This window comes from Engraulis encrasicolus, chromosome 15, assembly GCF_034702125.1.
Source record: "Engraulis encrasicolus isolate BLACKSEA-1 chromosome 15, IST_EnEncr_1.0, whole genome shotgun sequence".
NCBI lineage: Eukaryota > Metazoa > Chordata > Actinopteri > Clupeiformes > Engraulidae > Engraulis > Engraulis encrasicolus.
This window is the reverse complement of record NC_085871.1, coordinates 44,234,763-44,247,930: the sequence shown is the minus strand read 5'-3', so window position 1 is coordinate 44,247,930 and position 13,168 is coordinate 44,234,763. Positions and strand designations below refer to the sequence as shown.

The 13,168-nt window shown below is 44.5% G+C and overlaps 1 protein-coding gene across 1 annotated transcript; it reads right to left on the bottom strand.

The window, feature by feature from the left end:
• Window positions 1–1,189: 1,189 nt before the first annotated feature.
• Window positions 1,190–11,804, bottom strand: LOC134464292 (uncharacterized). The gene is made up of 6 exons (XM_063217761.1): window positions 11,726–11,804; window positions 7,000–7,314; window positions 6,557–6,868; window positions 5,973–6,056; window positions 5,266–5,382; window positions 1,190–1,272 (listed from the first exon to the last, which is right to left on the bottom strand). Exons 1-6 carry the CDS (start codon window positions 11,802–11,804, stop codon window positions 1,262–1,264), a joined length of 918 nt encoding a protein of 305 aa, XP_063073831.1. The 3' UTR covers window positions 1,190–1,261.
• Window positions 11,805–13,168: the final 1,364 nt, after the last annotated feature.

Below are 13,168 nucleotides of genomic sequence, written 5' to 3'. Positions count from 1 at the left end.
GTTCAGGGACAGCGCGCCGCTCCCCCCACCCCCAATGCTGCTCTACGCCGGAGAAGGCTGCCCCCATAGGCCAAGATGAACCCCCATACAGGTAGGCCAAGATGAACCCCCTGAGAGCAAATCCAATCCCCCATCCCCACCCCAAACACACGCACATATCTTCACATCACAGCCCATGCCTCCCCCTTATTCTCAGTCCAGGTAGGCAGAGATTAATCTCCTGAGAGGCAATTCACTCCCCCTAGCCAGCCACCCCGACATCACAGCCCATGCAATGCTCACTCCCCCTACCCAGCCACCCCCACATCACAGCCCATGCAATGCTCACTCCCCCCACCCAGCCAGCCCCACATCACAGCCCATGCAATGCTCACTCGCCCTACCCAGCTACCCCCACATCACAGCCCATGCCTCTCCCCATCATAGTCATTCAATGCTACGCCCACGCCCCTGCCCCCCAACCCCAAAGCTCACCACCCCAAAAGCTGCTCTAATGTATGTGGGGAAAGGAGGGAATTCAATTCAATACCCCCCACCCCAAACACACACACATATCTTCACATCACAGCCCATGCCTCCCCCTTATTTTCAGTCCATGCTATCACCACCCACCCCACCAACACCCCCCCCCTCCATAGCCCTTTGCTCCCCATACCACCCCAATGCTGCTACACGCCTGGAAATGAGGGAATTAACACCCCCCACCCCCCCACAGCCATGCCCCCCCCCCTCAAACTCAGTCCATGTCACCCCCCCCCCCCCCCCCCCCCCCCCAACTAAAAAACCTCATCAAGTTATACCCCTCTCCTAGCTCTGCTGGTGTCATCTCTCACCATAATTCAGTGCATGTCCGTCCCACACAAGTCTTTCCAAAACAATGAAATCTCTACTACTTAAATGACTTGTGAGCATTTACATTATTATATTGATATTATAATATAATAAAGATTATTATATAATTACATGCTACTATTTCATAATTACATGTATTTCCATAATAACATGTTAGAAAATGATATTGATTAAAAGTTATGCAATTGTGTAGTATAATATAGTAGTGTGTGTGTGTGTGTGTGTGTGTGTGTGTGTGTGTGTGTGTGTGTGTGTGTGTGTGTGTGTGTGTGTGTGTGTGTGTGTGTATTCCGTACGAGTGTGTCCCAGTCTGCCATCTTGGTCTGCAGTGCAGCTGATGATGAAGAGTGTGATGATGAAGAGTAGGCGGAGCTGCAACACTACAGGCTGCTCAGCTTCAGCAGAGGGATCACTGGGAATCTAACACACACCAGGAAGACAACACATTAGTGTGCATGTGTGTGTGTGTGTGTGTGTGTGTGTGTGTGTGTGTGTGTGTGTGTGTGTGTGTGTGTGTGTGTGTGTGTGTGTGTGTGTGTGTGTGTGTGTGCGTGTGTGCGTGCATGAGTGTGTGTGTGTGTGTGTGTTAGTTCAAGTGTCACTTTTAGTGTTGGGTAAAATTTCCATTCTCTATGGCAGTGGTTCTCAACCTATTTTGAAAAAGTGTCCCCTTGACTTCATCATAAGCCTGACAACGCACCCTTGAACTCATCATACTCCTCCCAACGCCCCCTTGACCTCATCATACTCCTCCCAACGCCCCCTTGACCTCATCATACTCCTCACAACACCCCCTTGACCTCATCATAAGCCTCCCAACGCCCCCTTGACCTCATCATAAGTCTCCTAACGCCCCCTTGACCTCATCATAAGTCTCCTAACGCACCCTTGACCTCATCCTAAGCCTCCCAACGCCCCCTTGACCTCATCATAAGCCTCCCAACACCCATTGGACTCATCATACGCCTCCCAACGCCCCCTTGACCTCATCATAAGCCTCACAACGCCCCCTTGACCACATCAGAAGTTTCCTTACGCCCCCTTGACCTCATCATACTCCTCCCAACGCCCCCTTGACCTCATCATAAGCCTCCCAACGCCCCCTTGACTACATCATAAACCTCACAACGCCCCCTTGACCTCATCATAAGCCTCCCAACGCCCCCTTGACCTCATCATAAGCCCCACAACGCCCCCTTGACCTCATCATAAACCTCACAACGCCCCCTTAACCTCATCATAAGCCTCCCAACGCCCCCTTGACCTCCTCCTAAGCCTCCCAACGCCCCCTTGACCTCATCATAAGCCTCCTAACGCCCCCTTGACCTCATCATAAGTCTCCTAACGCCCCCTTGACCTCATCAGAAGCCTCCCAACGCCCCCTTGACCTCATCAGAAGCCTCCTAACGACCCCTGGATCTCACGGCCGCTGTTAAGGTTTTGGAGGCGCTAAGCATAACTGATCATAACACGTGTAGCTGTGAAACATTTACTTCGGCCACTGGCGATTCTAGGGGGGGGCAGGGGGTGGCCAGGGCCACCCCTGGGACGCTATTGTCCACCCTACTGGCCACCCTTGATTCGACAAGTAATTAATAAAAAAATATATTTTTAAAAATAAATAAATAAATATACAATAATAACAACATTATAAGACCAATAATAGGTAATTATCAGGTAATCAAGTTCGTCAACCCAACAAACAAGAGAAAACTGTCAATCCATGGTGATCGCGCTGCTGACAGATCTAGGGTCAGTTTTACACTTTAACTAACACGACAGTCGTTGGACTGATGCTGCACAAGGCTGATTTCTGATCAGTAGGCTTACACGAAATGACCACTGCGTGTCGCCTGCTGCCCCTATAGTCGCTTATTTATCGTGAAAGATCTGGCAACCCCGCACCAGCAATGCTGAGGAGCACTGTGTCACCTGCAGTTCCTTCACGAGAGACCGCATCCACTAACTGCCTGGACAGTCTAATTTGGACAATAAGGTATGGCAATTTAATGATTTGTTGGTTGTCTGAATGTGTTGGAAAACCTAATTTTGAAAACTTTATGCAAGTATTAGCAGTCAGGAAGAGCCAAAATACGAGATAGCTACACGAAACAACAACATGACTAAATGAGAGCAAGTTAGTGTTGTGGCAGCTGCAAACCAAGTTAGTAGCACAGCACGTCAGTTTATTTTTTTGTTGATAACAGGATAGTTAATATGAAACCGTTTGGATAGGGACATGGCATGGATAGCATTGGCCCATTGGCCACACATTGGAAAGGGTAGTCGGTTGTTATCTACTGTCAGGATCGGTAGGCAGACGTCAGTACCTAGCTCGAAACCTAGCATGTGAAATGAACTAATGCTAAGCTGGACTATGATTGTTGTGATGCCTTCTCTCAGTGAGAAGCTTCTCCTTTGCTTCTTCGATTGTCTTGACTTTTCTTGGAGTTTAAATCAAACTTAAATAAAGTCGGAGTAAGTCATAGTAAAGAGCACCTCTGCCTCTTTAGAGTAAGCAAGTTCACATCAGTCACAGATGTGTTGCCTAAACCCACAGCGCTAGTCCACTTCAGAGTATGACTCCCCCCCCATAGCTAAATTTGCGGTACATATTTGACCTCAAATGTGTCAATATATCGTAATCCTTTTGTTCAAACGTAGCGAAAATAAATCGTCACGCACACAAAATCATGGTACAGATGTGAGTTTGTTCACCAACGAAATTCACGTCATGTAATTTCTTTGCTAAAACCCTGCAGCCACGGCTTTAGAATCAGCCACTGCTCACAGCTGTAATTGCCTTGCAGGCCGACGGCGCCTCAGACTTGAAATTTACGTCATGTAATTTCTTTGTTAAAACCATATGCCACTGCTTTGACATCTGACACTGTCAACATCAATAATATAGGTTTTTTTTTGTATTCGGACATTGTTGAATGAAGTCAAAGTTGTTACTCTAAGGGGAACCACAACAACGAACACAAAACTCATGAACACAACATGTGTACTCTGCCAATTCGACAATAATCCCTCTGATATTGTAGCCAGTTACTATGCTTAGAAGTGAGTTGATTGAATGATTAATTGGTTGCATTGATTTGATTACATTTCCTCCAGTGAGTGACATTAAGATGAAGAGAAGAAACGATATTGAGAGCTTCTTTATCAAGAAAAAAAAAGAGTCAGAGTCAGCTACAGCCAGTACCAGCACCAGTGCAGATGCCCACACAAGCCAGCAGCCTAGGGATAGTGTTGATGAGCAGTCCACTACCCCAATACAAGATGGTAGGTTGTGCATGGAAAGTTTGAATTAGTTACATGTAGCCCTTTCATGCACACCGTTCAACCAGTGGAACACTGTTATTGTCATCAAAAAGGTTCTGTCATAGTGCCACACTACATAACACAGGGTCTTTAGTAATACACTATGGTAACTCTGGTAACGACAAAGGTATAACGCCATGCATTAAAGGGTTTAACAGCTGACAAATGTTGAGACAGAAGATGATGAACTAAAGATTTGTATTATATGTATATGTGCATGGACCTGTCTGTCTGTCTGTCTGTCTGTCTGTCTGTCTGTCATTTTAAACTTTCCTTGTATTACCACAGTTGACCAGCCACATTTGGAGGAGGAGGAGACGGACTGTGAATCTGTGTTGTCTGGATCTCCACCTACTGAGCATGGTATGTCAGGTTCAGATGTCATTCATGAAGTTGGTGTCTACTCTCTCATACTTCAGTTATTTAAAAATGGCCAATTATGCATATTTATATGTGAATGCATAGCATTTAACCAGATTACACTGCACTTTCAATTAAAAGCCTGGCACATTAAAATAACTTAATGAGGATATGTGTGTGCATTTATCTTTAATTTCTGTGAATACGTACATAGAAAACAAAGACCTAAACATAGAACATTTCAATACTATATATATATATATATATATATTATACTACTACAAAATATTGTATTTGAAGTTCACTGGTGCTTTTCTTTAAAATGCAGGAAATAGCATAGAATAAATGCAACATTTTCTGTGTGGGAGGACCCCCGTATGTGTATATAATTCCATGATTCCATGGCCACCTCAGACTATATTTGTGTGTCATCTTGGCCACCCTAGTAAAAATATCCTGGATACGCCCCTGACTTCGGCATCAATATTTAAAGACGGAAGGCTTTCAGATGTGGATGTAGTAGGGCTACTACATTCTAATATGTGTGTGTGTGTGTGTGTGCGTGTGTGTGTGTGTGTGTGTGTGTGTGCGTGTGTGCGTGTGTGCGTGTGTGTGTGTGTGTGTGTGTGTGTGTGTGTGTGTGTGTGTGTGTGTGTCTGTGTGTGTCTGTGTGTGTGTGTGTGTGTGTGTGTGTGTGTGTGTGTGTGTGTGTGTGTGTGTGTGTACCTGAAATGGACTCTTGCTGGGGTTCTTGGGTGATTGAAGTAGATGGTTGATCATCTGCCTCTTGCTCATCCTCTTGCTGAATTGCAGGTGCTCCTTGTCCATATTTAAGCATTGATCCTGTGAAAATATTTTGAATTGGAAATATATCAATAATCATGCTAAACAAACATATGATGACATAAGATTTATTTTCCTTTTTTTCAAACAAAATACCATTTTGTACCAATGGTACCATGTTGTACCATGTTTAAAAAAGAAAATGATGGGCCTATCATGAATAATTCACAATGGGTTTTAAATGTAACAATGTCATAATTTTAACACATTTCTCAGTCAATTGAAAAATGGTTGGGGCCCTATGCAGGGAGAGTAGTCTGCGTATACGGGATGGCGATGCTGCTTGATCTCATCATAAGACTGTGAACACCCCTTTAGTATTAAACAATTAAAAATACCAATGATCCCTAATGGCAACTAAGAACCGAACCTTTCCGCTGTTTCATTCTCAACGCCCCCCCTAGGGCTCCCCAGCACCCCATGGGGGTTTTAGAGCCCCCGTTGAGAAACACTTTCCGATGGCATAGATATGGTGTGTTAGACTTATGCAGATATGCTGTATATATGCAATGCTTCTCATAAGGTGTGACTGACAGTACAATACACTTCGACTTTGACTAGATGTGAGTGTGTGTAAATTGTCTACTCACTCCGTCTCCTCCAGATTATTTCAAGTGTGATGGCGCAGACGAGCAGAAGCAAAACAACAGCCCATCTCACAACCATGTAGACATCTGAGAGGAGAGAGAGAGAGAGAGAGAGAGAGAGAGAGAGAGAGAGAGAGAGAGAGAGAGAGAGAGAGAGAGAGAGAGAGAGAGAGAGAGAGAGAGAGAGAGAGAGAGAGAGAATATTTTTGCAATGAGTAATTTACCCTCATTAAGTTGTCACTCAAGTGTTAAGAAATCACACTGCACACTGTTCATTCCACCAGCAAACTTTAATACATTTAACACAAGGTCATCCAAACTTCTTCAGGTAAACCGTCAATGAGTTGAACATTTTCAGAAAGTATATGCTCATACATGAATCAGTAATTCTGGATATGGACCTCAGTGTAAATCATACAAAACTTAAGTAATTTCAAGACCAATTCCCCACCTATTAGATCACAGGGAGACCAACGTCAGATGTATGTGTACATGTGTGTGTGTGTGTGTGTGTGTGTGTGTGTGTGTGTGTGTGTGTGTGTGTGTGTGTGTGTGTGTGTGTGTGTGTGTGTGTGTGTGTATTTCACCTGCTAGAAAGGATCCAAAGGTGTAGAGGGCAGAAGACACCTGCACTTGACCTCCTGTAGTCACCTGGCACCTCCGCTGGCTGTAAGGGGCGGGACTTGTGAGATTGACAGTCAGGGTGGTGCTGCAGGCAGATGTTTTCCTGATCTGGTAATTGGTGGAGGTCCACAGGTTAGTCCCTTCCACCTCCACCCAGCTGAGGTTAAAATCCGGATGCACAGTCGACAGGTCACAGTCAAAGCCAGTGTGAAGGACACAGGAGAGAGTCACATGATCTTCAGACTCTGCCTCTATCTCGCTGGGGGAAGATGGAACTGCAAGACAGATGACGTCATCAGACTCCAAATCATGACATGATCATCAAATAGGTGGATCTGTGATATTATCAGACATTACATCATCATCAAACCCTTATTCAATTTCAAAGATGTGACTGAAAACCTACCGTCAAGAAGAATAAGGAGAAACTCTTTTCTCCGACCACTCAGGGGATTTTCACATCTGTAGAATCCATCATCCTCAGTGGTGATGTTGGTGATGTGGAGGGAACAGTCAGGCAGCAGACTGAGTCTTTCAGCTCGCTTAGATGGCACGTCTGGCCAGATCTTCCTGGTGGAAACTCTATAGCTACCTCTTTCATATGTGTATGTGAAGCCGGAAACATCTGGATTATCAGACCATTCCACAGAGGAGCAGTTCGGACCCCCCACACCGTCACCAGGCAGGATGGCTGTCCCTCCCACACTGGCATAGATGACACCTGTAGATGACACAAACAGTGCTGAGGGGGACACAGGTATATCTTGGATGAGAGACGTCATATGTACATGTGTGTGTGTGAAAAAGCGACATGCATAATCACTAGTCCAGGATGGCTTAAACGGTTGGGGTTCAGAGGTAGAGAGGTGAATTGACTTCAACGTCCAAGAATTATCAAAAATATGTAGCGCTTTATTTTTCTGACACCAAAACTTAAATTTGCACGAGGGCAACTGAACATAAATTGACAATTACTGGCAAAGAAAATAAATTGGATCCGAAATTAAATACAGACATAAAGTCAATGGCAATCATCTGCCTATATCCACTACTCTGACTAAGCAGAAATTTGGACGTCAAGCCAGCTCAAAAACAGCTGCTTACTAACCTCCCCTCGCAACAATGGGCTGGGTATACATACACCCCTCAATTAGCGATCATCATTCAATTATTCAATGACAAACTTTGCATGATTGGTCCACCATTCTAGACCTACAAATAATCACTACAGCTACATTGCCGTTTCAAACAGTGATCATTACAAAACATACTTCAACAAAACTGCCAGTTTACAATGAACAACGAAACAAAACAAAACACAGTTGCCCATACGACATTTACACATACAAGACAATATCACAGTGCACATTGCAATCATCCCCGCTCAGTCACGTTCCCCATTCCCAAAGTCAAAGTTGGAACCGCCACTGCGGTGAGCTCTTCCGCGTAGCTTAATGACAATCAGGTGGAAACGAGTCTCTTGCGCGCTGTCGGCCGCCAGCGTTGAAGACGCAATTACTTCGAGGTTGAATGTGTGCGTGTTCATGTGCGTGTGCGCGCTTCCAGTGCGCCTCACAGTTCAAATTCATCGCGCAACCAAAGAATGTTCTTAGTTTTTAAAATTGTGAAACTGGGAGAAGGGGAGAGCAAATCTCACCTTATCACAGTGTGTGTGTGTGTGTGTGTGTGTGTGTGTGTGTGTGTGTGTGTGTGTGTGTGTGTGTGTGTGTGTGTGTGTGTGTGTGTGTGTGTGTGTGTGTGTGTGTGTGTGGGTGGGTGGGGGGGGGGGGGGTTGGTAACACACTTTAACAGGAAATGGATAGGATGCACATAGAGAGACACAAATACACAAACACACACACACAAACACACACACACACACACACACACACACACGCAACGCCCCCTTGACCTCATCATAAGCCTGGCAACGACCCCCATTAGAGTTACAAATTAAAATTAAATAGACGTATACTCCATTCTTCTTCTCCACGCCCCCCAAGTGCTCCCTAAAGCCCCCTGGGGGGATGTAGAGACCCCGTTGAGAAACACTACTCTACACTCCGTCAGTAGAGTCACAGAGGAACACATGAACAACTCCACCAAGTGTGTGTGTGTGCGTGTGTGCGTGTGTGCGTGTTTGTGTGTGTGTGTTGCCCATATGTGTGCGTGTGCGTGCGTGTGTGTGTGTGTGTGTGTGTGTATGTGTGTGTCTTTGTGCAAGAAAAATCAGCAAAACTAGAAGCAACTGCTGCACTGCTTGGACTAAAAATTAACTCATTAAAGACCAAAATCATGCGCATCAATAGCAAGAATACCATCCACATAACCATGGACCATCAGGCATTAGAGGATGTGAACACCTTCAAATACAAAGTACATTGGCAGCATTATTTCAGTGGAAGGTGGCACAGAAGATGATTTGCAAGTCAGGATTGGAAAGGCAAGGGCAACCTACAATATGTTAGCCAATATCTAAGGCAAAAAAGCGTATCACTCAAAACGAAACTGGAGGTCTTCAAATCAAAGGTGAAGACCACTTTACTGTACGGCTCAGAAACCTGGAAGATCACCACTACCATAACCAACAAACGACAGTACAGTGTTAATTTCGTCAACCATGACGATGACGAAAATATTTCGTCAACGCCCCTTTTTGCCGTGACGATGACGAGACGATGACGAAATAAAAATGTTTCCAGAAAATAAAAATATGACGAGAATGAAAAAATATTTTCGTCAACTAGACTAAGACCAGACGAAATTTACAAGCCATGGACGAATGGACATTGAAAAATGTAAATTATTAAAATTAAATTGTCATTTCAAATTGTTATTATTAATTGTTTCCTGATAACGCGTTGTTGCCCTGTTTGTCCCTGCACGGCGCCTGTCCCACAGTGCCTCGCGCTACTCAATCACAAGCACTAGCAGCAGAGCAGCAGCACGTGTAACGCAATCAATGCCTGCCTGGTAGTGGAGCACTACACTCTAAGAAAATTTCCCTGCAAAATAACGGCAGTTACTGGCAATTATATTTACCTGTAATTCTACTGTTATTTCACACCAAAAATCAAATACAGCTCATTGCTGTTTAATGTATCACAGTATATAACATTTTTTCAGCAGCAATTGAACTGTTAAATAACAGTACTCTACAGAAAAATAACAGTACATTTCATTTAAAAAGTTGAATTGTACTGTGTGATGACAGGCAAATACTGGGTCATAGTTGTATTCATGAATATGGCCATGGCAACTTCCCACCCCACCCATCATTCTCCATAACTGTGGTACCCTGGCCATGTTACCACCCCACCCTCCCATCGTTCACCATGACTGGAGTGCCTTGAGCATGATACTATGACGCAATGCTGTATTGAGAAAATGGTTTGCGGTGGTCCTTTGAAAGTGTGGGCATGAATAAAATGAATAAAAGTGCTATGTTACAATGATAGTGTGCAAGGTGGGCTTTTTACTGTATCTCTTGATGAGCCAATGATGAATATAGCATTGGTCAGTCTTTAAAAAAATATTTTGCACCAAGTAGCACAGCAAACTAGCAGCACTACAAGCTAGCTCTCAAAGCAATGCCTAATTTGCAGCAGGCACATTATATGCAACAACGCCACAAATGATGCCACATACAGCAAGCTTTCACAAAGAGGAAAGTGTGCAAGCATGTAAGCAAGCATGTAGGCAAGCATGTAGGCAAGCATGTAGGCAAGCTTGTAGGCAAGCTTGTAGGCAAGCTTGTAGGCAAGCTTGTAGGCAAGCTTGTAGGCAAGCTTGTAGGCAAGCTTGTAGGCAAGCTTGTAGGCAAGCTTGTAGGCAAGCTTGTAGGCAAGCTTGTAGGCAAGCTTGTAGGCAAGCTTGTAGGCAAGCTTGTAGGCAAGCTTGTAGGCAAGCTTGTAGGCAAGCTTGTAGGCAAACAAGTGCTATGCTGTGCCATGCAGGCCAGCCAGCAGGCAGGCAAGCAACTGAAGTGTTGATAGTCCAGATTTATATACAAGTGCAAGAGTACCATGTGACCAGAGTCATCAGGCCCTTGGCAGGTGACGCCCGTAATTGAATAATGGCATAACAGCCCTACTCAGGTGAGGCTAGGCACTGATTAGCAGATTGGTTTAGATGGGGCTGCTTGTTGCAAGAGTGTTACAAGTTCTTAAAATGTTTCAGCCATTCACACTTTCATCACTATCAAAATGCATGTGCTACTCACACTTTGCTGCATCAAGCACTTTTTAAGTATTGTAGTTTCCTTAGAAATTGTTTCATCATGCTTGATAGTATCAGATAATCTTTAACCAGTCAGAATGGCTTCAGTTCTTCAGGTGGTATTGAAGTTTGATGGTGATCACGGACAAGTGGAGGATGAATGGGTTTCAATGGTGCTGCCTAAAATAACTTGTTATTTTCTAGAGATGCACCGGATCCGGTTCCGGTTCCGGATCCGTCAGGATAATAGAGTTTTTCATAGGGTCCGGGTCCGGCAGGATCTTAAGCCGTGGATCCGGTATCCGGCATGTAACCTAAAAATCAGGGTCTGGTGCATGTCTAGCCTAGGCGTTTCAGTCTTTCACAACCCCAATCACTGCATGGAGTGAAATCCCTTTGGAAGCGGCTATTGCAGGCAGTGTGGCAATAAGCCAATGAGTCTAAAAAATAGTTTGCGCCAACGTAATAAAAAGGGCCCACGTGTGCGAGTAGACTATATGTTTCAACCCTTTTGTAGGATCCGGTATCCGGTTCCGGATCCGGCAGGATCTTATTCAGTGGATCTGGTATCCGGCAGGATCCTAAAAATCAGGATCCGGTGCATCTCTAGTTTTTTCCACAACGGCGAATACTGCTATTGTGCAGTACTTACTGTTTATGCTCAATATGTGACTCAAAGTAATATTTTCACAGTAGTTGTCTGTTTTTTCGAAAAACAGTAGAATGCTGTTGTAGAATTGCCGTAAATAAACAGCTATTTGTTACAGTGTAGCAGTTCTTCTAGCTTTCGAAATTCGGAGTCATGGCGTCGTGGGTTGGAGGAGCTGGGCGAAAACAACGCCTAGATGTTTGGAGTCATTTCGCATATAACAACAAGGATAACAAAACGACATGTATGGTCATGGTTGACCAACCCGCGGCCGCCGATGCCGAAGATGTAGATGTGGACACCACGGAGGAAGGACGCCGCCAACGAGTGTGCGGGCACAGCATGACCGGGAAGAATACAACCAACCTAAAGAGGCATTTGGAGTCGAAACATGCAGCCATATGGCAGAAGGTAAGGGACGAGTGGTCCTGTCGGTACTCAAAAGATAATTAACGGGCCATATAAGTAGTAGTCCTGCCACCTGTATTCTTGTCATCTTCGACTAACCATTGGTTAGCTTTCTAACTAGCTCTGACAGCGTCGCGCTGGGGTGTTATTTGTCGCCCATATCAAACAATTAGAGAGATGTGCTTTTACGCACAAAAGTGTTTGCGAACATTGGTCATGACAGATTGATTATTATATTGAAATGTTTATTTTCCGACAAGCACGGTGAACGGCACTCAACTAACATGATCAGAAGTGTGTCAGAATCACAGCAGTTAGCGTGGTGTGTTCGGACAGTGGGATGCAGGCCACCTTTGCCTGTGTTGTGTTGATAAGAACACTCTAAGAAAATGTCCCTGCAAAATAACGGCAGTTACTGGCAATTATATTTACCTGTAATTCTACTGTTATTTCACACCAAAAATCAAATACAGCTCATTGCTGTTTAATGTATCACAGTATATAACATTTTTTCAGCAGCAATTGAACTGTTAAATAACAGTACTCTACAGAAAAATAACAGTACATTTCAGTTAAAAAGTTGAATTGTACTGTGTGATGACAGGCAAATACTGGGTCATAGTTGTATTCATGAATATGGCCATGGCAACTTCCCGCCCCACCCATCATTCTCCATAACTGTGGTACCCTGGCCATGTTACCACCCCACCCTCCCATCGTTCACCATGACTGGAGTGCCTTGAGCATGATACTATGGCGCAATGCTGTATTGAGAAAATGGTTTGCGGTGGTCCTTTGAAAGTGTGGGCATGAACAAAATGTCAGAGTACGCAGTGCTATGTTACAATGATAGTGTGCAAGGTGGGCTTTTTACTGTATCTCTTGATGAGCCAATGATGAATATAGCATTGGTCAGTCTTTAAAAAAATATTTTGCACCAAGTAGCACAGCAAACAAGCAGCACTACAAGCTAGCTCTCAAAGCAATGCCTAATTTGCAGCAGGCACATTATATGCCACAATGCCACAAATGATGCCACATACAGCAAGCTTTCACAAAGAGGAAAGTGTGCAAGCATGTAAGCAAGCTTGTAGGCAAGCTTGTAGGCAAACAAGTGCTATGCTGTGCCATGCAGGCCAGCCAGCAGGCAAGCAAGCAACTGAAGTGTTGATAGTCCAGATTTATATAAAGGTGCAAGAGTACCATGTGACCAGAGTCATCAGGCCCTTGGCAGGTGACGCCCGTAATTGAATAATGGCATAACAGCCCTACTCAGGTGAGGCCAGGCACTGATTAGCAG

Excerpts from the sequence above, each read along its gene's own strand:
- LOC134464292 (XM_063217761.1), bottom strand. The coding sequence starts at position 11,804 with ATGCTGTGCCCGCACACTCGTTGGCGGCGTCCTTCCTCCGTGGTGTCC. Across the intron at positions 7,315-11,725 it reads TTCGGCATCGGCGGCCGCGG|GTGTCATCTATGCCAGTGTG; the intron begins GTTGGTCAACCA and ends TGTCATCTACAG. Across the intron at positions 6,869-6,999 it reads TCTCCTTATTCTTCTTGACG|TTCCATCTTCCCCCAGCGAG; the intron begins GTAGGTTTTCAG and ends TCTGTCTTGCAG.